Below are 26,065 nucleotides of genomic sequence, written 5' to 3' on the forward strand. Positions count from 1 at the left end.
GTTGAGTGTCCAATTACAGGTTGAGTGTCCAATTATAGGGCCCGAGTACAAGTGTCAAGGCACTTGTGGATCCGGGAGCGAGCCATAACTTCACTTCCCCTAAAATATGGGAAGATCTAAAGGTACTCCCTAAACCTTAATGTTGCTTCAGTTCGGGTTATTGATAGTCAAATCTTAAGTACATTGGGTACATGGACTTGAAACTAACCATTGCCTGCCAAGTGGTAGAGACTCAGTTTTATGTTCTTCCCACAAATATGACCAACAAATGGATGATCCTAGGGAGGACCTAGTGCTATGCTGTAAATTTCCAAATTGACTGGAGAGCACAAACTACCACTCTTGTGTACGGTGGGAAAACCTTCAGTAATTATGCTCTGTAAAGACCATTCCACTCCCCCTACAGTGCGACTACCTTCAAAAGGCAAGGAAGTTTTAAAGGAAGGTAATTCCAAAGCTCCAGAGATCTCCCACACCCCCTTGCCTGGTCCCTAGAAGGAGATCCATTCCAATGCCGCTCAAAGTCCTAGCCCTAATCACAAGAAAGGCAAACCTTTGCCACCGCAAACTACTCTCCCACCTCTACTTCCCACACCCATTTCCATGAGCAAGACCTAGAGATTCCACAAATAGTGGGTGTGCAATGTCATCCTGACAAGGTCATCGAGGAACAAACACAAGAAGCAAACCCTAAAAGTGGGGTAGTTACACAAGAACTTTCTCCAGGCCCACGTAAACACCATCGGAAGTCATTGTACCAAGGGTAGCACCTGCAGTGTCTCTCGGACCTACTTCTCCTATCAAGTAAAAGGCTTCAATACCACAAGAACCTACCCCCACTTGGGGTACAGCCACACAAGAACCCATGTGCCTTGTTCTAAAAGGAGGTCCATCAACATGAACGCAACAACGTTGATCCACAAATAACAACTAGGATGATGAACAAAATTAGCACATGCTGTACTTGGCTGATGATGAGGTATGCTGCTATTCGGAATTCAAATCCACTACATTCCAGATAATCAACCCTTCATCAGGTGCACAATCATCAAGTCTAGGTCTAGGTGAGTCTGTATAGTAGGCATGTCACCCACATGCACCAGCAACTCATAAGTCCTTAGTAACCACAATGCACCCAATTAAATTCACGGTTAGCATTAGGTGAATACGGTCAATACATTTTTGCATTTTTTGCATCCTTGCACGCTGACCTCACAGGCCTATGCATCGCTAAGTCCATCTCTCTCCTGGGCAGCACACTTGACATGTAATAGCCCCCTCAACAACTTTGACAACTATCAAAATTCCTATTTTCAAGCCTAACTGATACCCCATCGCCTTATCCTACCATCCTATCGGATCATCACCTTCCATTTCATCGGATCATCACTTGGCCACCATCCCTCTATTCGTTACCATAGAGTCATCCCACCAAATCATTGCCTTACACTATCATCTCGTCGAATCATCGCCATACCACCAACCCGTCAATCGGTGCCATACCCAAAAACCTCTGACTCATTGTCTTAGTCATCCCACCAGATTGTTGCCATAATGCTATCCCCCCGGTTGGTGGGATACTAAAAACTATAAAAGAATCCCTTATCCCCCTGAATCATCACTTTAGCAACTCGGTTAGTTTTTGGCCGAAATTTCTACCGCTTCCTACCCCCTTCCACACTTCCCACCCACCTCCATTTGAATGTCCTCTACCTCTTCCAGGCTCGTTCATTACTCGCTTGAGGCTTCTTCCCAATGGATCCCCAAAAAGAATTCTTTAAATTCAAGAGAGAACTTGGCCTACACCCCTAGAATCCATTGCCCACCGACATCTGAGTCCCAGAGCACTCCCTCAATATCAATTTGCATGCCTTCCACAACCGAACTACAAACCAAAAAGGAGATCAGTACTCAGCAGACCTCTCAAGAGCCAACAGTAGTGGCTGCCACCCCACCATCTCGATCATCCAAGAAGTGCATACCAGCACCAGAACAGGGAGAATACAAGGTCGTCAGGACACTGGCACACTCTCTACTCAGCAAAGCTTGGCTACAGCAACTCAACGACTACGCCATGCACTTCAAACATGTTAATGAGGATCAAGCCTACCAAGCACTAAAGGATCTGGAGGTACAAGTGTCATTGATAATGACAAGTCTAAAGCTAGTAGTGGACTGACTGCCCTACCACCTTAATATGAAGTTGCTCGGGGAGCTCATCAACACTTGAAATTCAAATTTGCATGCCTGCATCCTCCGAGATGCAACAAGGACCCCCCACTTCCACCACCTCAATGTGGATGTAGTGCGTGCAGACTTTGGCCTACCAGTGGTCCCGAAAAAGTAGACACACTAGAAGAAGCTAGATGAGCCCCTCTGCAAAATCCATAATTACTACAAAAAGAAAAGCAAGGGCTTCATCAACTTGTGAGAGCTCACAGTGCCAAAATGAAAAGAGGGTGCCAGCTTGCTGACACATGTCAAACATACAGACCACCACCAATCTATAATGTCGAACATACTCCCCAAGCTAGCAGAGCCGAAAGACTATTTCTGTGCACAGATGAGGGAGGACCTAAAAACACATGGAGATATATGGGCAACCCAATGCTCTACATGTATGTCATCTACTGCAAAAGAAGGATCCAAACATTACATGCAACTTCCACAAGGAGATGGCCCAAGAGGGATGGGTTTTGACATTTTGTGAGTTTCTTTTTTGCAAGTTTTGCATGTTTTTCAATAAAATGCAACCACAAAGGACATAGCTAGTGGCTAGCTATGTTCAACATGAAATCCCAAAACAATATATAGTTCCAATGAAATCATCTCACCAAATTGAGAAAAACCCATTACAAATTAATAGCTAATAGTAGAATGTTTCTCCCAAGAAATCCCATTGTTGGCATCCCCATGACAAGCACACAATGCTGTATCCTAAAATATAATGCCATAAGATCACCTAAATTTTGTACAAGAGAAAACAAAAGCCTAAATATAGGAACCCTAAAAAAAACCAAAAAGTAAAAGTAATCCAAAATAAGGAAACTTCACTTGCCTCCCATGAGTCTCCTTCCAAAAGGATCCACACCCCTCAAATGTATGCGATCATGAACATGGAAACCATGTCTCCCCATCAATTCTAATATCTCCCATCTGCGAGTGGTAGAGAAAGTCAATAGCAACCATCTTGAGTCATCCAACATGGCCACACTCCGTCCGAGCAATGCTTCAAGCCTATAAGTGGACCACTTATTCCAATCAAGCAAGCAATCACAACCCTCAACCACCATGCCAGTGGGCATGTCCACAATAGAATTACAATTGCACTATAAGAGGTTTGGGTCCCCCTCCTTGATCTTCCATCATACCCCACATGCAACAGTAATAATATTTAATAACATCAATCTCTTTTGATTTCTCTTTTAAGTAGGCATTCAAGCTAAGGGACTACTCCAAACAACATGCTATAGAAAAATGAAGCTTCAATTACATACTTTAAACCAAACACCACACCACAGTGCACTATAGAGCTTCAAATTTATCTGGCTCCATCTCCTCAAGAGTAAACTTGGATGCAAAAAAAGAGTCATTCACTTTAGCTTTTCGACTCCTCTATTCAGTGGTCGCTTCTCTGGCTATAGATTTACCATGTCATTGCTGATTCTTGGCCTTGCACAGGCTGCTCAAAGCTATTCTCAAAGCACATGGGAAGTAGACTATCAAATAAGATGTCGCAAGAACATCAGAAAGTCATGATTAAACTCCGCTCAGATATAGGACCTTGATGTAGAGAGGCCAAAACCAAACAAGGGATTGTTCTAGAAGGAGAGGGATGCTTTTCTAGTTTGTATGCATACAAACTTTACACAAAAAATGCTTTAGCAAAGATGAAACACACTCTCTCTCTCTCCTCAAATCTCTCTTGTACGAAAGATGAGATCTCTTAAACCACTCTCTCCCTCAATTGGATGACTAGAACCTTACACACCCACTCAAACGTACCTCCCACATAGAACCACCATATAGAATTACTAAGTATGGATGCTATGATCACCCATTTCTCAACAATTCCTACCTTCACCATTCCTTTTACCTAGCCTACTCTCCAAAAATCTCTTATCTCCTCTCCATGCTCTTTTGGATGTTCTCCCTATCACAGCAAAGCATCAGCCTACCCTTCCCTAACACGATTGCCAAATGTTAATTGAGAAATCGACTCACTTTATTATCCCATATTTTCAATTTGTAGATGGGCGTCATGATTGCTATGTTCGAAGAGAAGCAAAGGAGAGAGGTTTTAAGCAGCGTGCGAGAGACTTGCATCATTCGAGTGGCCGAGGTTGTATATTCTACTTGCACCAAATTGCAAATCTGAGTAGCACACATCGGTGGCCTTGCAACTCCTTCTATTATATTTCCCTCAAAGGGACCTATGCCTCCAATTGAGAAGGTTTGCATCTTCACACACACAAGGCCAAAATTGTGATCTTTACATTGGCCTTCGTCTAGCTTATATAACTATGCTCCGCATGACCCTCCAATAACCAACCCCCACAATGGAAGAGGGAACTCCCTTTTATATTCTTATGGTTATCATGCATGCTTACATTCCCTTTTACAGCCTTCTGGTTGTGACACACACTGACCTGGATTTCCTTGGCCACATTTATCCTGACATCCTCACCAACCACCATCATTTCTACAGGTCTTGACTATGGCACTTTGCAATACTTGTTAGACTACTCCCCCCTCAAGTTTCTTGCCCTCTTGGGTTTGCTTCTTTGCTCGTCAATGCTTCAGGGTCTTCATCTTCACTTGTTGCTTTTGTGCTCTTTTGTCACCTTTGCCTTCATTGTTGGTGTCTCATCTTCCATCCTTTGGCATTTGCTTTCATGCTTGTCTTTCTCTTTCGCCCTTTGTCTTTGTCCTTTGCTCCTCATCTTTGGCCTTCATTGTCGATGTTAACACTATTTTTCTTCAACGTTAACAGTATGGATAGTAAAAGGGCTTACAATGTCATGGTATTCTAGCTTGCTTGATCAAGCAATTGTCCTTTGTCATGTAGACATGTTGCACCCTTGCAAGCCATCTTTCTCCTCAAGCTTAAACTTCAAGACTCAACCCTACCACATACAGAACATCCCCTCTCTTGATCTTGGGAAGCTTACATGGCCCGTTACAATATTCTCTCATGACTATCTAGCCATTCAAATCCTAAAAACAAGAGATCCATTGAACCAATGCAATTTAGGCGTGTCAAGCATACAACTAGCCACACATTATGTGGTCATGTCAATAATGGTGTCAATGGAGAAGTAGTGCACATAGGGGAGAGAGAAAACAATAGGAATCGAGCTACAGTATAGGACGAGATTGAAACAACAGGGATGAAACTTCAGCACCTAAAGGAGACATAGAATGAGTGAGAGGTGGGATGTTGAGGGTGAAAGACAAGAAAGAAGAGAGGGATAGAGGGGGTAGCAGAGAAGGGGGGTGGATCCAAAGTGTGATATTGGAGGGAGAGGGAGTTGCAAAGTAGGTGCAAGAGAGGGGGTAGCAAAGCAAAGCAAGCTGCTTCATATTGAAACCAAAAAGTGGAGGCACTGCTAGATCAAAGCCAAGAAGTAGTGAATGAGAGGACAGAGTGAGCAGTAGGCTAGAACAAGAGATAATCTCCCCATAAGGATGTAGATTTGGTGTATATTTGGGGCGGGTGCAAGTCGCAAGACGATTGGCAAGTGGCAAGTGGACTAGGGAGGATTAAGTGTGGGAGGGGGGGGCAGGGGTGAACAAATACAGGAGAGGAGAAGAGTGGAGATGAGGAGAGGGGGCATATCTAGAGAGCACACCACAAATGACTAACGATACACTAGATTCAGTTGAAAATGATGAATATATACAAACCCCTTTAGTGTTAGGGCTAGGGTTTCTAACCCTTTCCTTTATATAACTCTATTGGATTAGTGCTATACACATATTGAACATATGATGTTGAGATGGTTCCTCAACACCTTCCCTCAAGATCAACATCATGAAGTAGGCCTTCCCTCTAGATGATGATTTTGGGGAATCAAAGAAGGCTTGAGCATTACATTCCATCACACCCCTTTAATGGGAATTTCCTTTCTCTACATTAAACCAAGAGCTTGTCGGTGCTTCTCGAAAAGCTCTTTGCCAAGTGGTTTGGAAGATGTCTGCAACATTTTCTTTGCTATCACAATGCTGCAATGTGACGTCACCAAGTAATACTCTTTCTCTGATGAAGTGCTCTTTGACATCAATGTGCTTTGTCATGGAGTGATATATTGGATTCGTGGCCAATGCTTGAGCCGATTGATTATCACAGTATATTGTTGTTCAATTTGATTCATCAAAGTAATTTGTTTCCAACAATAGTCTTCTAATCCATATAGCCTCACATGCACTTGTAGTGAGTGCCCTATATTAAAGAGATAGTTGGCTTTTTATTTGACAACCATGATATAGCAACTTTACAAAGAAAAAATGCATATCCTTGTGTAGATCTCCTAGTCTCATGATCTCTTGCATAGTCACTATCATAGTATCCATGCAACCTTGGATGACTTCCTCTATATTCTATTCCAAACTGCCTTGTACCTCTTATGTATCTCAAGAATCTTTTGGCTACATTCCACTGATATTATTTTGGATTTGCCATTAACTGTGCTAGTAAACTTATGGCATAACAAACATCTAGCCATGTGATAGTCAGATATGTATATAAGAGATCTGATGAGCTGCCAATAGTACATGTCATTGACTATAGGCTTTTTTGAATCTTTTGTAAGTTTCAAACTATGTTCCATGGGAGTGGTTGCAATCTTGCAATCGGCCATATGAAACTTCTTCAAGATATTGTCAACATATTTTAGTTAACTCATGAAGGTGTTGTCTAAGTCTCTCCAGAACTCAATTACAAGACAATAGTGCATAAGTCCAAGATCTTTCATGTCGAACGCTGCAGTAATTCTTGTTTTAACTTCTTGATTAAGCTATCATTACTTATGGTGGTCACAATCAAATCATCTATGTACAAAAGTACAATAGTAATGTCTTCCCCTTGATCTTTGTAGTAGAGAGTATGATCTACTCAATTTTGTTGTACCAACTTGTGGGTTCTTGCTTTAAGTTGTAGAGACTTTTCTTGAGATGGCAAACCTGATTCTCTTTCCTTAGTTCAACATAACCTATTGGTTTTTGCATGTAGACTTCCTCATCTAGGTAACCATTGAGAAAAGCATGCTTGACATCTAGCTAGTACACATTCCATGTGCTGAGTCTTGCTAGTGATATCAAGAATTTGTATGGAGTCCATCTTTGCTACTGAAGCATAAGTCTCATCATAGTCTTGACCATATTGTTGTGCAAATCCTTTTACAACTAATTTGGCTTTGTATCTTTCAATGCTTCCATCTGGATTGTACTTCACTTTGCAAACCCATTTGTTTGCTATGGCCTTCTTTCTTGGTGGAAGGTCGCATAATTCCCAAGTGTTGTTCTTGTACATTCATTCATAGCAGTTTACCATTCTAGCTTGTCAACTACATCTTTGAAGTACACTGGCTCTCCTGTAGCCATGATGGTAGTCATAAGAGCATAATTGGTGGTTTCAACCTAAATTTCTTTTCCTTTCTAAGCATGTCATGTGGCTGGTGGTTTGCATTCCCTGGTAGACCGTCTAATTGTTTCTCTTCTCAGGGTGTCTCTGGCAATTCTTGCTCTTCTTCATCAACCTTTTCTGCAGGTGATTGAATAATCGGTGTGTCTATTTCCTAATAATTTGTTGTTTTCCATTCCGATTCTTCATCAAAAATTACATCTCTGAGATAATGACCTTTCAGTTGATGGGATCATACAACATGTATGCTTTGCTTTCTTCACTGTAGCCAACCATAATGCATTTACATGACTTCACATCCAACCAAGTAGTAAACTGAACCATTGATATTGCGGGTCTGTGCATAACCCCATACATCTGTATGTATCAAATCAAGAATACCTCATGATCAAGAGGTTCTTTTGCCAAAATTGGTTCGCTTTAATTTACCGAAGCAATGTGCTTCACAAACTTTTCCAACAAACTAAAGCTTAGGAATTCCAATTGCCATATGCTAATTTCTAAGCTATATCAAGCTTTTGAAATTGACATGTCCGTATATGTTATGCCATACTGTAAAAAATGGCACCAGTTGTGATTGAGCTGCCATGGCATGCAAATCTGGTACTGAAGCTAGCATTTTGAACAAGAGTGCTTCCTTGACTGCTTTTCATATTAGCTGATATCCTCTGGATTTGTCTCTGATAGTGCATTCATGTTCATCAAAGATGACTCAATAGTTGTGTCCGTCGTTTGCCCAACTAATAAGAGGTTTTTACTGAGCTTTGGAGCATAGAGTACATCTTTCACCAATCCTTTCGTATCAGTGAAATTGTTCATAGGGACAATGCCTTTCCCTTGAACTGGATTTGGTGTGTTATCTATCATGTAGATAACATTCTTCTGTCGTTTTAATGGTTTCAACTTTGTGAACCATTCCTGATTATTTTTCATATGAGATGATGCAGTGTTGTCGAGGTACCAAGGATCCTGATTTGCTTGATCGACTTGGCAATTGTATTCCGCTTTTGAATTGCAATCAATGTCAAGATACACTGTATCAATCTTCTACATATCCTCACTTGCAAGAAAAATGTTGAGGTTCATTGGCATAATGACTGTGACTTGAATGTCCATCGCGATGATTTCCTCTTCCTTGGAAATTCCCTTGATTGCTGCTAGATTGATCGCCTCAGTCGTATTGCTTCTTGCGACAATCACTTTCATGGTGTCCAAACTTATGACAATAGCTGCACTGAATGTTTGACACATTGGTGGATGCAATCCCACTTCCTTGGAATCTTCCTCTATTGGAATGATTTCCTCTTGGTTGCTGATGCTGATGATGCTGAGGATGATGCTAATATTGACTTTGATGATGACAAGTTTGTTACTAATGACTCCGCCTCTGCCTCTGCTTCTATCTAAAGCTTTGAATGCTTGATCATTGGAATGACCTTTACGTGCATGAAAGACTTGTGTCCTGAGTTCTTCACCAAGTAACACTCATTGTAGCTCTTCCAATGTTGGTATTTGTCATTGACTGACAATACTCTGGACTAGATTCTCGTATCCCTCTCCTAGTCCATTCAGAATGACTTGAACCATTTCTGAAGGATTCATGGTCTCTCCTGCTGCTGCAAGTTGATTGTTGTAATCCTTGGTCCTCAGTATGTAGCCATGACCGATTTCATTGCTGTTGTGGAAACTCTCGTTGATTTGGTTTCTCAGTGTGAGAATCCTGAATGTGTTTTTGGACTCGTAAAGAGCGGCAAACGTATCCCATGATTTTTTTGATGTCTTCATGGTGTTGAGTTGTCCTAGCATGACATCTTGCACATTCTGCTTGAGCAAATGATATGCATATCTATCTTTCTTGTCCCATTCTGCCTATGCTCAGGCAACAGAAGGATCTGACATTGTTGTTGCAGGTGTAGATCTCGCTGCTTGTGCTGCGGCAACGGTGGGAGTGGAGCTACTGTTGATTGGATTGTTCGATGGTCTAGGTGTAGACCCATCGACATACTTCCATTTGTCTTGAAGTATGAGAATGGTCTCTATTCAATATTTCCATATGCCATAGTTGGAATTATCTAACTTGGCAAATGCCTCCAAATTGAGGTTGCTAGTCGTAGACATGGTGCAAGAAATGTACTCAAAGTGCCAGTGAAAATCAATGTTTGAATCAAGTGCAATACACTCACTCTATCAAGTGCAATCTGAACTGTCAGTGAAGAAGAAACTGCAATATGTATCTCTTACAAGGCTTGCAGCAAATGATGCCAGGAATAGCCAAGAGGCTTTACAAGGCTTAAGTGATGTGCACAATGCTAGAAAAATAGCCGATAGGGTTTGTGTGTGTAAAATCAAATCATGTGCAATCAACCCACTGATCAATCATCCAATGCAAGTCTGTTCACTGAACTGATGGAAGGTCAGGTTTTAAGAAATGTGATGATTTGAAACAGCATGTGAGCGAAGGGACTGCCTCCGAGTAGGAACTATTTGGGAATTTTTGGGCCTCTGGCTTCGACTGGCTGATTTGGAGTTTCTCCTCTAAGGATGAACTACACTACTCTGATTTAGATCTAGATCAACCGTCAAGCGATGAATAAGCTGCAAATAATTCCTTTTCCTTGTTCATTTTAGGTGTTGAGTAAGATGCATCAATGTAGAGGCTTGTGTGCATGCAAAAAGTGGATTTATCACCTAGGCTCAAAAGTATGTGATACTTGCACCAAAATGTATGCATGATGTGACGAACGCATAGAGCACAAAAAATCGAGTGTTTTCCCTTTTTGGAGCATCCTCAAATTCTTGATCTAGATGGAGGGAAAAAAGGGTGAAAAATGATGATGTGGTAGTGATGTGGCCATTGTGTTCAAGTGTGTGCTTAGCAAGGGGTGTGTCTGTGGAGCGTGGTAGCCGGGTGCACATGCAGTGCCTATGAGGGTGCCAAGCAAGAGGTCAGTGCTACGTGGCAATACTGAGGTGGAAATTTGACTTTGACGAGTGGCCTACTGACTTTGACGAGATGATGTGGCAGTGGCAACTGGCAGATGATTGGACAGGGGATGTGGCAGGCGACTACCACGTGGTAGATATGATGATGTGTCATAAGGTGTTGACATGGCAGATTCTTACCCAATGATGACTTGGCAATTTTTTATGACATGGCTAGTGAGTCAGCAACGTGGCAGAGAAGACCATCTGAAGCTGCCATGTGTCATGATAAGGTGATGTGGCACCGTGACTAGCTGTGATGATGTGGATGGGTAAGAGCTACCACGTGTCAGTCGTCGTCAATGTGCCACATGTCAAGAGGAGGATAAGCCTTTGTAGGAAGGGTTGGACGGAATATTTTAGATTCTGTCACAACGGAATTTTGGACGTAGGCCTTGCGGGGCTTCGTGGTCGACGGGTCGTCCGGTAGGATCCTGTCAAGATGCCGCGCTGCATTGTGGAGGAGTGTGGATGCTTGTATGCAGGTCTTGAGGTTGGGCTAGCCATTTGTAAGTGTCGAAGCAGCTATACCGCGTGGGTGCTGGGAGTCGCCTAGTTGTTGGAGGCTCGTTGAGGCCTATTGCTCGTCGTAGGAGCTTGTTGATGTGAAAGGAATCATGCGGTCTGGAAGCTTGCTGGAGGTGCTTGAGCAGCCGTTGAGGTAGTCTGTCCGTGGTGCTGTTGGGGTACTATTGGATAAGCCTGTAGATGGTCACTGTGAGACTTTGCTAGAAGCCCGTTTGCTTCTAGTCGTTGTAGATGGTGAGTGTTCGGTCAGCTTTAAGTCTTTGCAGCAGCCGCTATTGCAGCCCGTGGAGATGAAGGTCGATGAAGAAGCCGTCATGGGATGTTTGAGCTGAATCTGTTGGAGTCGGTTGTGGAGGAGATTTGAGTCGTTAAGCGCTGTGGAAAAAATGCGTTGTTGATAGCTGCCCGAGGTCGATAAAGACGTTGCTGTGTCGGCGGGGCTATAGGTGCTAGGACTTGCTGCATGCAAGTCCATGAGGCGTTTATGCTCATTAATCGCTTCAAGCCGATCGTTGAAGCCGCATATAGACCTGTGAGCCGCTCGGGTGGCTGAGAGCCTACCAGTTGCTTTGTTGTGCATGCAAGTCGATGGCCATTGGCGTTGTGGCAGTAGTTGTTGCTGCTGTTGAAGTTGACAAGGCGTGTTGGAGGAGGCGTTCTTTTCCGAGCTTCCTTGTGGCTATGCTATCGTTTTTGGCCATCGGGAGGCTTGGAAGCTTTGTAGAAGCCTTAACAGAGTCCACCTTGCTTTAAGCTGGATAGATGAGCCAAGTTCTCCATAGATAAACTTTTCTCTCTCACATAGAGAATAGGATAGGACTCTTTTCAAAGAAAACTGAATGAAATCAATGGAGGGTTAGGGTTAGGATTTCTAACCCTTTCCTTTATAGCACTCTACTGGGGTTTGAGACCCCATTTCTGCGAGCAAGATCCACCCTTCAAATAGACATGCTTCTTCTCCAATCCCCTTACAAAATGTTTGAGAACGGTGGCAGCCAAAAGGGTTATGCTGCCCTAGCTCTTTCGCACCTAGTAGACATAGTCTTTCATAAATTCCCTAGCGTATGCCACTATGATGAGAGCAAATATCAGAATGAGTTTCCAAAACCTAGCAACTATTGGTTTTAGATGCTAGTGTAGTCTAGGATAGAACACAGACGTAGCCGGTTCTACTAGGCCTTTCAAGTTGTGAGAAAGGTACACTTGCCTCGTGTATGTCCTCCTTGATAGCCAAGCAAGCACAAAGATCTAGATGGATTTTTTGGGTCTTCTCCCTGAGTTTTGCAAAACTCCAAGGAGGGGAAATAAGATCCCTTTGTCAAATCCTTGCTAGCAAAACGATTGAGAGATGTACCTCAAAACTCCATGCCTAACTTGAAAATAGATACGGTCCCTAAATAGCATCTCCAAATCAAGCCTTTGGATTGAGACTCTTAGTGTGATTCCCAATGGGATCATGATGTATGGAATTTCTTTTGACAAATGGACCAGATGGGCACAAGTCATAGAGCCTGAAAATTCTTGACCTCATTATGCCTATACTCCCAATAGATGCACCAGATGAACATTGGACTAATTTTCGGGCTCTGCCCTTCCAGAAAACTTGTCGCAATTCAATTTTAGTCTAATGATGAGACTTGATAGCTTCTAGAGTTATAAAGCATGAATTGTTGATAAGGTTTCCTTCTCCTATATGCCATAATTCAATTCATGCTCCTACAACATTCCTACACAAGATTGGCTCTAGTGCAACTACCAATGGCCCTAATGCAACTACCAATGGCATCTTCTTGAATTATAAATGGCTTTTGTAACTCAAGCATCACTACAATAGGACTTGAAGAGGTGTCTTTAATTCTTTTTCTTTCTATAACTACATGTGAAAGCCTTGTTTTTCTAGTCAAACATGAAAAGGAGATGATGCCTTATATGAAATGGGAAATAAACCTCTTGTAACATGACCTTAGAAATTACCTTACTTCAAGCATTGCCTTCATATCCGAGAACACTTGGGTTAAGTTTGAACTTATCAAGATCCATCTTTATCTAATCTTTTGAAAGTATCTACCCCTAAAATATCTATGGAATAAATAATTCACTTTTCTTTGCATTTACGAATAATTGTGCTTCTCTAGCCATCTAAACAAAGCCCTCAAATATTTCCTATAATTCTTAAACACACTCTCAATCTCTCTCCCTCCCCTTTTCTCTTCCTAAGCCCCTCACCTTACCTCAACCCTTCTTCTTGCCTCAACCTTGCCTCTCACCCCTCTCAAAGCTTGGTGAATGAACCATTTCTAAGCGTGTTTGAGCAACAGAATGAGAGCAGGTAACTCCCTCGTTCACTCAGAGTTTTGTATAGTATTCTCCAATGTTGGGAGCCCAAGCTCTTGAAGGTTGCAAAAGGTCTCGATGAGGCAAAGGGACATTGCATAAAGGCCAAGGCATACATAGTGTTGGGTTTCTATGGCACATCTAGATCCAATAAAACACCCCTTTGTGAGAGCATGTCGTGGTTTTCTTTGATTAGGAGGTGGATATGATTGTGGAAACATGTAATTAAACCATGAGACATGTTAAAAGAACTCGGCTATTCCAATTCACTAGTGTGCTTTCTTACGCATTTGAATGTAATGGCACGTTACGAGGCGTACAAATATACACCATTGGTGTTCTAGCGGTTTGTGGAAGAGATCAAAAGTCCTTGGAGAAATGCCAAAGGAAAGAAAAATAGCAAACCAAAAGAGAAAAAAAAATTTGCAGCAGATGAAGCAGTCTAAGCTACTTTGTCTCCAGTATTTGAAGTTGCCCGACTTAGCAAAAGCTTCGATGGTGGCAAGGAGCTAATATGGCAATGGCTATCTACTAGCTACAATGGACGGAATCCCCCTTTGGCTTGCCCATGAATTAGGTTAGGCTTTCTAAGACTATATGGCTATTTACCATGCCCTCCTATAGCATTCAAGCTATAGTAGTGCCAAACTGTGCACCCCAAGACTAGAGAGTGGTAGACGGGTGAATACAGGGTGTGGTAGACTAGGGTAAATATAGGGTAGATGAAGGGTCAAGAGGCTGTGTAGGCAGCATAGTAACAGGAGGGTGTATGGTTGGTAGTCTAATCGGGTTATCCTGCAGCCCTTAGTCGGCCACCTGCCATAGCATGGTTGTCAAGTTTTTTAGATTGGCTAGCCAGCTCCACAAACTGGTGGGTCGCCTGGTGTGAAGGGGGCAACTAATCTCTTGCGGTATTTCCCCTTCTCCAGCTGTCCCACAAAAGCCAACTTTGGCAACTCAAGAGCCAAAGAGAGAGAGATAGAAAGAAACAGAGACAAACGACTCAGTCTTCAAATTTTGTGCAAGAGTATCTACTCGAAGTTTGATGCTCACTTCTCATTTGTGAGTGATAAGGGAATTTCAAGATCTGTCCATTGTTGTTGGGCTCGAGTAATCAATACCTCTTTTTTCTAAGAAAGCAAATTTGAGACCAAGGCCCCAAGGGCAACCAACATAACAAAAATGCAATATATGGAGCAAGCCGTGCCCCTCCACCCACACTTCGTGAGAATACATGTGGCAAATGAGCCAGATCATTCATGTCCTAAGGCAATGCATGAGTATCTCACGAAGTGAGCAGCTAAGCAAGTGCATCAAGCTCGAGTTACCAAACAAAGACGCAAAGGCAAAACTCTTGGGAGGAAGGGCAACCTACTGGAAGCCTTGGCCAAGGAGAATGGGATGGAAAAATTAGAGCTCTAGCCACAAGAACATGTGAAGCTACATGGCTAAGAAGACCGCCTCACCACCTCGTCGCCTGCTCGGCTCCTCCCCCTCTCTCCCTTCGTTCTTCCTCTCCCTTCCGCTCTCGTTCTCCTTCCTTGGCCCATCTCCTTCTGCTCGCCTCCCTATACAAGCCGAGTGAAATTCGTCTCGAGAGATTAACGGGAGGATTTCTCAAGGTTCTTGCTGGAGCTGCTGTTTTGGCGAAAGGCAAGAACATTGAAGACGAGCAGTTCCACTCATGCTGCTTTCCCATCGCAAAGAGAAAGATGGAGTTTGGAACATGTTTTCATAGCTGCAGTACGATTGTGAGCACAAATTTGCAAAAAGATGAATGAAAGCATTTTATGAACGATAGCAAGCAATGTAGAGCTTATCGATTCAAGCAAAGACTCAATTTTAATGATTTCTCGGTGCAGGATTGAAATGATGCACAAAATGATTCCTAACAAGGCATCTGCGCGAAGAGGTGGTGCCAAAAGTAGAAAGAATGTGGGAGGGGGGAAGACAAGGGCTGCATAGATGGGGAGGGTGATGGGGCTGCTCCGTCAGTTTAGTTAGTTTCTTAGTTTAAGTTTAAATTTAGCTTATTAACCTAAGTGTTAAGTGCACTTGGCTTAACATGAATTAGTGGATTAATGCAAATTTTGTAGTTTTAGATTGAATTGTCTTAGTGCCATGTGAATTTCTACACAGAAAATAAAAAACATTGATTTTTAAATCATGCTTTAGCACAAAAATTATGAGTTTTTTAGAGAATGAGAGCCATTTAAGTGCAATTATAGCAAAATATGTGGATGAGGTAATAACTATAAATCCCGACTCGCTTGAGCATGATAACCTTGTTAGTCCAAGCACCTACTTGAGAGAAACCCACTGATCCAACCGCGGATGCAAACTTCTGTGCTCTACAATATTGTGAAAATCTAAAAACAAAATCATGACTCGTTTGAATTTGACCATGCATAAGACACCAATCCTCCTCTTTTTAAAACCTTTCATTGTGTTTTTAAACCAATAGCTTCTTCCCGCATGTTTGCATCAACGTACAGCCGCAGAGCCATTCATGAACATGAAAAAGGACATTTATTTGTAGAGTAATTCTGTATACTTCTAACAAGAAAATAACCAATCAAAATCAAATAACTCCTTTGGTGTGTCGTAAGCATCATGAGTATTTGCATCATTACAGGGCAGCATAGCCCTGCATGAAGAAAGAGGTGAATTACAATTTGCAAATTTCCAACAGGGAGAAATATCCAACTACAATTTTCCTTTCGACGCATGGAAATATTTCCATGCATCGCATGCATGATTTTCATGCTTATTAAGATACAGTGCTGACTGCACTGGAGAAAAAACAAAGAATTTCTCAATCATTCAAATCTTCAAGAATGACCCAAATCTAAGGAGAATTTCCCTGGGGCTTTCTAACAATATTGAAGAGGTTAAACCAACAGAAGGCACTCTCAATCCCGCACCCTATCTGCTTGGAGAACCTCTAACTGAATGTGGTTAGTGTGTTTCTTGTTAACTTCTGTCTGTACCTGTGTTCCATAATGCATGCTACCTTGTAATGTCAGAGAGAGTGGAAGAATGAGCTACTCCTCACTATCGTCTGATGTAGGCAACTTCAGCTTTAGACTTGCCTAAAGCTTGCAAAGGTGGCCTCCTCCCACAGAACCTTGCAGATGTAACTTGGTCTTGAGCAGCAGAATACTGCCAATGCCTGGACGATGGAGATGATCCCTGTTCTGATGGATCGTATGCCTGATTATAACGTAAGTTCCCTGACTCTGTTGAGCTATTATCAACTGACTCAACAGAAGCTCTGTCAAAGATTACCTTGGACCTACTAATATTGGTTGTCGTATAACCTCGACTTCCAGTATCATCTGTTCCCCAGTTTTGCATGTGGGGCCTCCGTTGTCTCATTATGTGGTAAGCATGTGGAAATTTCCCTTTTGTTTGACAGGATGGTACCCGAGGATGCCGGAAAGATTTAAAACTACCCACATGGGAATAGTGATGGCTTTGATGCAAATTTGGCCTAAATGCTGCCACACTACTTGAAGCAAGCCTTGAATTGTGCACTACCCTCTGGTTAGCGTCCACTACTGCTGAGCTGGCCCGGTCACTATCTAAAGGGCTTACGTCTTTACCTTCCTTGGTTGCCATGTTGGAAGCTAGCGAACAAAAATCATTTCGCCCCCGAACAGGGCGACTCCACCCTTCACGTGGAATTCCATGACCTAGAGGGGTTGTCTTAGTTCTCTGGGCTGAATGGAAACCCACCTTAAATCCTGTTGGTTCTTCTGCATGATTTAATGATTCATCAAAACTCTTAAAGAATGGACTTTCAGAAGCCCTCTCAATTCTGTAAGCTTTACTATTACCTGATTCAGCACTGTTAAAATCTGAAAAATTGCCAGAACATGGTTTTGAGTTGGCAGGACCATGTTTACCTCTGGACTGAGCTGTATCAACATCCTTTGACTTCAATTGGCTAGGCATTCTTGATGACAATAACATCCCAGTTGAGGATCCACAAATACCCTGCTCGGTGACACCAATTCCCTGTCTATAAAAGCATCCCTGATTTTCATATTCAGCATGAGAAGAACCAGCCAAGTCAAGTGATAGATGCTCCTTCCTGTGCATGTTTTCAGACTGCAATGACTCATGCGTCTCACTTTTTGTCAAAGGATACTGACCATACCCCATGTTAGTACCAGATGGGAAATTCAAGTCTGAAGCTTTACCCCTGATACCAAGGAAACAATCTCCAAGTGAGCTTCTTCCCCTAGAATCTATATTTTGGCTGTACATTTCATTTTGTTGAGGTTGAGTATTTGAGGAAAACTTACGAGGCGGTTGAGTATTTGAGGAAAACTTGTTCACCTCATAACCTACCTCACATAATGAAGATCCATCCCCACGCGGAAAACCTAGGCATTCAGACTCCCCAGAAGCTTGTAGAGGAGACTCATCGTTGTCTGCCAGCTCTGCCCCAATTCCTGATGATTCTCTTAGTTCTCCCTCTTCCAAACAAGAGTCAGCTGGCAGGTCAGATTTATCCGACTTCTTCCCCAATAAAGCATCCTTCAAACCATTCTGCGAGGAGCGCCCCACAAAGTCCTGGTAAAAGCAGGATTCATCGACAACAGCAGGGCCCCGTACATGGGAACCACCACCATGACCAGTGTATGAACTCGCGGCTTCCTGGTTAGGGCACCATGCCGTCTCTTTTTTTGCTTCGACGCGCTCTGTCTGATACAAGTCATTCGCAGAGACACTACTTTCTTTATCCTTCTGCTGCACAGCATCTACTGCGTGAGCAGCCAAAGACCTGTTTGATTGCTCGGGCTTCCTCCTGAGATGAATGATAAGTCCTTTCCTTGGCTCCAACTCTGAGCCAGGATCTGATTTCACTTTGCCAGAAAACTCACGTGGGCATGAGTCAGCTATTGAGCTAAGACGGCTTCTTCCCCCTGTCTCTGCGTCCTTACACTTTTGGCTACAGCAATCACCTTGTACAAGTCTCGGCATTCTATCATCAGTACAGCCAGGATTTGAAGTGAGCTGAGCGCGTTGATTCTCAGGAGAAAAGCCTTTGTCAACCACCTTGCCAACAGTAGATAGTCCATTTTGCTTCTCATCAATCAAGGCTGGAGGAGAGGGACCTTTCACTTTCAACCGACTAACCTTCTGGACTTGCTTCACGTCTTGATAGTCAGAATCTTTAAGATCACCTTCCCTTGACATCGTGCCCAGTGTCAAATCCAGCCCATTTACTGGCTTGGATAAACACCCAGACTCTGTGTTCTTGCTATTAAGAAACTGTTTCTTTCCCTTCACAATCTCAATCTCACTAGGTGAGATCCCACATTTCCCTCGAGAAATGGCATCTGCTGTTCTTGCACCCTCATCACAAGTGCCAGATGCATCAATCTCTAAGAAACCCCCCAGCAGTTTCCGTCTTTTCTTGATCACGCCAGTTTCCTCTTTTCCATGATTTTCACAATTCGGCACCTTTTTATTTCTTTCATCGGCCGCTTGCTCTACAGATTCAACTGCAGCAAGTGCTTTAGGACTGGGACAGGTCAAGCTAGATGGCTTGAAGGCATTTGTTGTAATGCTGCCGCTAGGATATAGGAGTGGAGCATTGTCTTCAGCATCCACCTGTGAGGGGAAAAAAAAAAGTAATGATGTCAATCAGATCACCCAAAAATTTTCATGCTTACATACTGCCAATGCCTTTCAAATGCAAACATAAGACTTCTATCCCCATCAAGGTTCAACCGGAAGGACCTTGCAAGATCTACTCTTTTTCGAAGAGAGTACTAGTCTCTCGAGCTTCACTGCTTCCTCTTCTGATAACAATTTCTTCAAGCATTTGCAGCCCTGCATGACAATTATAATGAGCGCTGAAAAATGTCCTAGAAGAGATTGGTGAATTGCCCACTCAGACCTCAATAAAACTATAACCAGGTATTGCTGCCAGACCAAGAGAAAGACATCTACCTTGAATGATAGCGCCTCAAGTTCTTTTCCTTCAACCATAAGTTGTTTGACCTTCAAGATCAGACCTTGATTCCTAGCCTTAACCTGCCACTGGCGAATGGCCTGGAAAAAAAATTTCAAAAAACACCCCACCAATGAGAAATTTAGTTATTCTTGCTAGACTACAAATGACTTGATATACATAGCTAGAAACATCGTTGTTCCGTACTGTCCTTTACCTCTGTAACAGATCTCTTCCAACCTAATTCATTAATTATGTCTTGAACTAGTATTCCATCGCCTTCAAGCATGGGAAAACATTCTTTCCCCTCCCCATGTCCACTAACACTCTCATGGTGAATAGCAAGTGTCTTTTCAATTTGTGGTATAGTCACCTGCTCAACAGAACATAATGTTACCTTACCACCTCTACACAAGAAACAATTTTGCCTTTCAGACACAAATGACAAGAGAGTGGATAACAGTACCAAAATTTCCTCAGGCTTTATTCCCGTTTCATCAACTTGAAACCTTCTACTCCCCATAGGTAAAATTCTCCTCCGCTTCACCCTGAAAACCTCTGTATCCGACTCTTCTTCCTCCTGGACTTGTTTGCCATCCAATGAAGCACAGAGTTCTGCCTTAACAAAATTATTGCTATTGTGTGGCTTTGATCTGCTTTCTGATGTGCCCTGATCACTTCCTGACTGCCTTACTTCCCCACCAATGTTGGATGCAGGATTGTTGAAGTCAACATCCTCATCAAGGTCACCTGTACCACGAACCAACATACTAGGCCCTGTGACAACTGAAACACATGTTCCTTTCTCTGCATCAGTAGTATCATCGCCAAAAGTGACATACATTTTGTACTCATCACCTTTCAGAGCATTTTCTTCAGCTGACCAAACATCCATTATGGCAGAATCACTGATGGAAGGTCCCTTGAGCACTTCACTCAAAATCCCATCTTCATGCATGAACTTCCGAGCTGCTGCTTCCAGTTCTGCCAAGTCATCCGTTATAAACACAGATCGCTCACTCCTACAAACGCAACTGCGAATTTCTCTACCTGGAAAAAAGGAAAAGCATTGATGAATATAATTGAGTTTGATTTAGTCTACTGTAGTCATCACATAGAAAATGTGGCCAGAAATTCAAGACACCAAGATACTTTACCATGATTCAAACATATCGGTTCAGGATGACAATGGCAAGTAATGTAAGCAATGTAGCATGTGTGTTTGCAAAGGCCACAAAGCACATTTGTTACAGGCGACTTAATTACTTGAGCTCCTCGTTGCTTCAGAAACCATCGAATTTGATGCTGGAACCGTATCAGACCAACAAATGTGACTTTCACATCCCTCAGATGATTACCATTCAGACAACCCGTATCCTCTTCACAGTTGATGTCTGTCTGAGAAATGCACATGGCTTCTTTGCAAAGCAGCTCTTCGTGGGGTAATAGAGGGATGCGACTAAGAAACTCATATCGCCAACAAGCTGCAGCCCCAAACGGAAACCAGTTCGCCATTGCAAAATTTACAGCCTCTCCACAATTGAAGCCTGGAAATACAATAAGAACAGGCATGGAAGGATCATTATGTACAAGCCATGTTCCTCCAACCACCCCTCCCCCAAAGAAAAGAAAAAAAAGAAGGAAAAAAATGTAAATATTAAGAAAGAAAAGGTAAAAATAAAGACAAAGATACCACCATGTTTGAACAAAGGAAAGTTAAATTTTTTAAAGATTCACATTTTCTAATTGCATCTCTCCAAAATTTTCTCATTTTATAAAAGAAGAAGAGCAACTTCTTGAGGTAGCTGTTCACAATTTTCAAAAAAAGAAGAACCATGTAATCACCACTCTTAACAGTAGTGTAAAGGAAGAGCAGCTTCTTGTGGTACTTATTTATAAATTTCAAAAAGAGTAGAGAAGTAGTCCCTCCCCAGCCAAACGGTTAAGATCCCAAGTTGAAATGGCTGGACCCTAATTTGAGAAACAAGGGTAGCCCATTTCATCCTAAACTATCGTAAACACAAAACAGAAGCACACAATTCATTACTATTTATGATAGCTTTAGGAAAGTGTCCATGTATTGCTCACTCTTCATTGTCAAACATGTTATCAACCACCAAGGAAACTTTACTAGCATGTAATCTCAGGTCACATACCATGACTAAACCCAGCATGATAGGCGCGAGGAAATGTGATGACAAACTCTCCTGGACTTTGAACAGCTCTAAAAACAGGCACGCCATGCTCAAAGAGTAGCTTTGGAGCAAACATTGTCGTCTTCCCTAAAAGAAGATCATATGCAGCACCCTTCCCTGCATCTTTCAGCATTTCTGGTTCATACACATGCTCTTGTACAACCTTTTCAAAATCTGAAGCTGCATGTCCAGGTACACCATACCAAGTCTTTGAAGCACCACAATGATGGTAATTGATGCTGCATGAGGCATTAAAATTTCTCAATGTGTTGAAAAAAAAAGCTGCTATGCAAGCAGAAAGCAAGTTCGGGGAAGCACATAGAAGCATGCTGAATGAATACATCCAACAAATGCAAATTTGCCATGAGATATACCTGTACAGATAATGATCTTCGATATGCCACGCAAACATACTAAAAAGCATTCCAATGTATAGCATGGGCTCTGTAACACCCTGCAAATTCAACCAACAACTTATGGGATGGTCAAAACTCCACTTGAAAAGACAAGCAAATGCGTGATATATAGAATTGATAAAAACGTACCGGGATGACGGTGTCCAAAAGGCGCAGAGTGGACTTTGAAAGTTGAGAGATTCCCTGTGTAAAGGACAGTGTTACTACTCATACAGGACTTTAAGGTTCGTCACTTGATACATTCATGAACAGTAACAATGAATATTTATCAGACAATATGAATATTTATTCAGACAATATGATTATTTATCAGACAATATGACTATTTATCAGACAAGCAGCACCATCGCTTGAAGAAGTGTGTGCAGAGAGTTACAAAGTCAAAATTCATATACAAAAGACCGAGAAATAGAAGCAGCAGGTGTCTGGACATGGACAATACTTCTATTTAAGCATGCCCGTTCTACATTACTCATAACCTCTGGCTGGTGCAAGGAAAGATGCAAGGAAAGACATGGTGACACTCAGTACAGAAGACAATCTCAAAACTAATGAAAGGTCTCAGGAGTCTTAAGATATTTGGCAAGTTTACTTTTTCCTAAGGAGCCACCTTGAAACTACTCATAGAACTTCACAAAGCGTCTGCAAAACACAAGGACCCATTTTCACTGATAAGCAAAGTAAAGATCACACCTTTAAATTCCACTTGCTTTGTCCTAGGGGGTCCATGCTTGATGAAGAGAAGGCACTGCCTTCAATATCGCAAGCATATTCAATGCTAGTAGTCTTTCCCAAGACAAGTTCCTTCCAAAACTCTGCTTCAACAAATCTAGCAGGTAGAGTGGCAACCGTTGAGAATTTGCGAGCAAACGCTCTATTTGCCATTTTCTCATAGTCCCTCAGGGAATAGTGGCTGCACAGCAAAGCAATATCCAGTCAGTTTTTCTTGGAGTACACAATCTGAAGTAAAAGATTAGACTTTGAGGGCGTTAGACGTATCTCACCGTCCACTCATGGGAAAGGTAACCTTGTCATCGTCGTCCCAGTTTGCAAGCCTCATTGGCTGTATCCTGGTGCTGAATTTGAAGTTAACTTGCTCCTTAGTCAAGACTACTCCTGCTGGTACAGAAGCAACCAGCGGAGATACAATTTTGCACATACCTGCAGATTGAATAAGACAACCAGCAATCAAAACACCTGAAATTTTTCACGTGCAATGTCCAAAGATTCCACTCCAACAGCACCATTGTATTTTGCTACAGCATGGCAACTCACCATATTTGGCAGCGTCGGGTGCAATGCTCTGAATATAATTCATTGGGTCCGCAAATTCTTCCTTTGTTGGGTGATATATGGGACAAGATGGGATATTATCAATCCAGTCCGACTGTCCAGCTCCATGCTTGTCAACCTTGGCTCTCTTTAAATCACTCTTTACATCACTCAACCTACAAATTTTCTCCTCTCTGGCCTGCAAAAGTGGCCTGCGATTGTCCCGTAACTTCAGAGCGTCTCCTCCACTTCTAGCCAAACTTGAGAAATTTGAGCCCCCCTTATCCACAGTCGTTTCTGACCTCATGAGGCCGTTTTTCCTGTTGAGGGCTTCCAGCACGTTTTTATCTTCTCCTGTCAACCTCAGCCTCCCCTTCACCTGAAGGCAATTGTTTCAGGTAATTGTTCAAAACAATGAATCATGATCAAGAAGAGAACCATAAAAACCAAGGTGTAGCCCCTCAAAAAAGTACAAGGTTCCAGACTGCGAAGAGTAAATCTCCAAAGCTTGTCCAAATATTAAATAGGAAGTCCAGAGTGTTTTGTTAAGTTTTTGACGCACAGCATCAGGAATTGAGAACACAATCCTAAATGTTCGTCGCATCAGTGCTAGTTGACGCAGATGAAAGAAGTAAATTGCTCGAGCTAAGCGTCCTGGCACGCTTCACACCTACTACAAGCAATCTCTTGGCAAGAACGACCTCATATTTTTAAGTTTACAAGGAATAAGCCCTTCAAAATAAATTAACGTTTTACATTACAGAAGATTACATCAAAGCCGACTCAGACGGGACCTAAAGACCTCCGAGAACGTTAAAGCCTCAAAAAAGCAAAGAAGACATAATGTGCTTACCATTTCTTCCCGTCAGAACGTTTGTATGTCCATGAATGTTGCGAGGATACGCGAGGAAATGTGCTTCAAGATCTCGAGCGATTGCGACAATTTTAGACCTGTAAGCTTGAAAGCGAACCTGTATTGCCAGGTGTGAAGGAAGTTGAAGCCGCTCGGACAAAAATCGACGGCAATTGCCGCTCTGCATATGCCTTCCCCTGGATATCACGAAACCGGCCTCGGAAATTCAAGCCGGTGAGCCGTGATCTTCAAAGGAAGGCGTTGTTGGACGAATGAGAGAAGAAAAGAGGGAAATCTTGGCAACATACGAGATTTCCGTCGCGCTAATCTAGAAATAGGTGCAGATCTGAGGGTTCTTGCCGTGAGAGAGGAGAGAGGGGCATTGTGTTGAAGGGAGCGGGAGGGAGGAGGTGAAAAGAGGAGAGAGGAGAGGAAGTGCGGGGGGTAAGAGGAGGGAGAAGCGTGCGGGAAAATGGACGGAGATTCGTGAGGCAGGGGAGCGGAGAACAGGGAAGGGGGGGGGGGTTCAGAGGCGGAATAAGGGCGGGCGATTTGGCGGGGAGGAAAAACGGTTGGGAAAAAGGGCAATGTGGCCTACCTCATGACCTCGCCAAAGTCCAACCAGGCAAAGAAACAGAGGAAGCGCGTGCGGGCGGGGGCTGAACGGCTGGGTCGTAGGGACGGAGGGAGGAGGGGGAAAGTCCTTTGTCCTTAAGGCTCAACGACAAGCTGTCCTCCTCCTCCTAGGCTTCTCCTCCCTCCTCTCCCTCTTCCTGTTCCTTCTTCCTTTGTCAACAAAACTCCTGATCCTTCTTCTCTTTGTCAAGAAAACTCCTCCTCCTCCTCCTCCTCCTGTTCCTTCTTTGTGAAAAAAACTCCTCTCCTCCTCCTCCTCCTCCAGATGAAACGCACGTAGCACAAGATGAAAAGCAGGAACTTCACAAGAAAGCCATCGCCTCCTTCCGCACACAAGGATGATGAATGCAAGAAAAGCAACTTTGATGTGTTTTGCTAGAAAAGGATCGGGACGGCGAAAGGGCAAACGACCCCCCAAAAAAATAAACCCCCGCCTGCCACTTTACGGGCCGTAACCTGCCAGCCGACTCTGCCTCCCCGGATTCCCCCTAACCGCGCCGCTAACCATTCATCTAACCACTCCCGGATTGCACGTGTCTTCATCATCCCCATCCACCACCATCATCTATGATGCATCCCCATGTCGACTCATGAGTCATGCCCCTCCGACTCCCCGTTTGACACATTCCCAGTCAACTTGAACCTCCTCCCGAGGGCCCCCCCACGCCGCGTAGGACAGCGACGTGGTCTGCACCTGCCACCTGGCAGCGCCCACGTTCACATGCATGCTCAAAAGCCAGCATTACACGAATACGCACACCCTCCTTTGGGCTACTTTTGCTTTAACAAAAACCACCCTTTTTTTAATAAAAGGTCAGGTGGCCCCTTTTCACACCCCCCATCGTTGTTATAAATCATATAATATAATATGATGATAATAGGCCACCTTTTCACACCCCCCATCGTTGTTATAAATCATATAATATAATATGATGATAATACTTTCCCTGACCGTCTACAACTCGTTATACCTCCCATCTCCCAATCTCCTTTGGGCAACTTTGCCTCCCCTATGGCCCTTGGATCTTTGGTGGTTGTTGGCCCCCCCTCTCGAGATTCAAACATCCTCCACCTAAGAATCCCAACTTCCTTCTCGCTTCGAACAAATTGCTTCCTCCCATCCACATCAATTATCAACATCTATTTGCCTGCAAACCAAGCTTACGCAAGATGGACCTCCAACCCCACCTCACCTACCTCTCACTAAACCCCACCGTATCCACCAAACCACATTTTTTT

General features: G+C 43.0%; 1 protein-coding gene across 2 annotated transcripts; it reads right to left on the reverse strand.

Annotated features, from left to right (window-relative positions):
* Positions 1 to 16,091: 16,091 nt before the first annotated feature.
* Positions 16,092 to 24,912, reverse strand: LOC147881585 (Transcription factor jumonji (jmj) family protein / zinc finger (C5HC2 type) family protein). 2 transcript variants are annotated; one of them, XM_087401385.1, is made up of 14 exons: positions 24,499 to 24,912; positions 24,191 to 24,387; positions 23,341 to 23,716; positions 23,070 to 23,226; positions 22,759 to 22,978; positions 22,195 to 22,248; positions 22,024 to 22,103; positions 21,611 to 21,888; positions 20,612 to 21,001; positions 19,921 to 20,504; positions 19,672 to 19,827; positions 19,454 to 19,555; positions 19,241 to 19,333; positions 16,092 to 19,111 (listed from the first exon to the last, which is right to left on the reverse strand). In XM_087401385.1, the coding sequence occupies exons 2-14, from the start codon at positions 24,191 to 24,193 to the stop codon at positions 16,541 to 16,543; spliced, it is 5,064 nt and encodes a 1,687-aa protein (XP_087257511.1). In that variant the 5' UTR covers positions 24,194 to 24,387; positions 24,499 to 24,912; the 3' UTR covers positions 16,092 to 16,540. The 2 variants fall into 2 exon arrangements, with proteins under 2 accessions (XP_087257511.1, XP_087257510.1); XM_087401384.1 differs by having other exon boundaries at positions 24,191 to 24,912.
* Between the last annotated feature and the right edge of the window lie 1,153 nt (positions 24,913 to 26,065).

This window comes from Dipteris shenzhenensis, chromosome 30 (genome assembly GCF_047967505.1).
Source record: "Dipteris shenzhenensis isolate YYH24624 ecotype China chromosome 30, Dip_SZ_1.0, whole genome shotgun sequence".
Classification (NCBI taxonomy): Eukaryota; Viridiplantae; Streptophyta; class Polypodiopsida; order Gleicheniales; family Dipteridaceae; genus Dipteris; species Dipteris shenzhenensis.

Excerpts from the sequence above, each read along its gene's own strand:
- LOC147881585 (XM_087401385.1), bottom strand. Across the intron at positions 21,002-21,610 it reads TCATGCTGGGTTTAGTCATG|GCTTCAATTGTGGAGAGGCT; the intron begins GTATGTGACCTG and ends TTGTATTTCCAG. Across the intron at positions 20,505-20,611 it reads ACCGATATGTTTGAATCATG|GTAGAGAAATTCGCAGTTGC; the intron begins GTAAAGTATCTT and ends CCTTTTTTCCAG.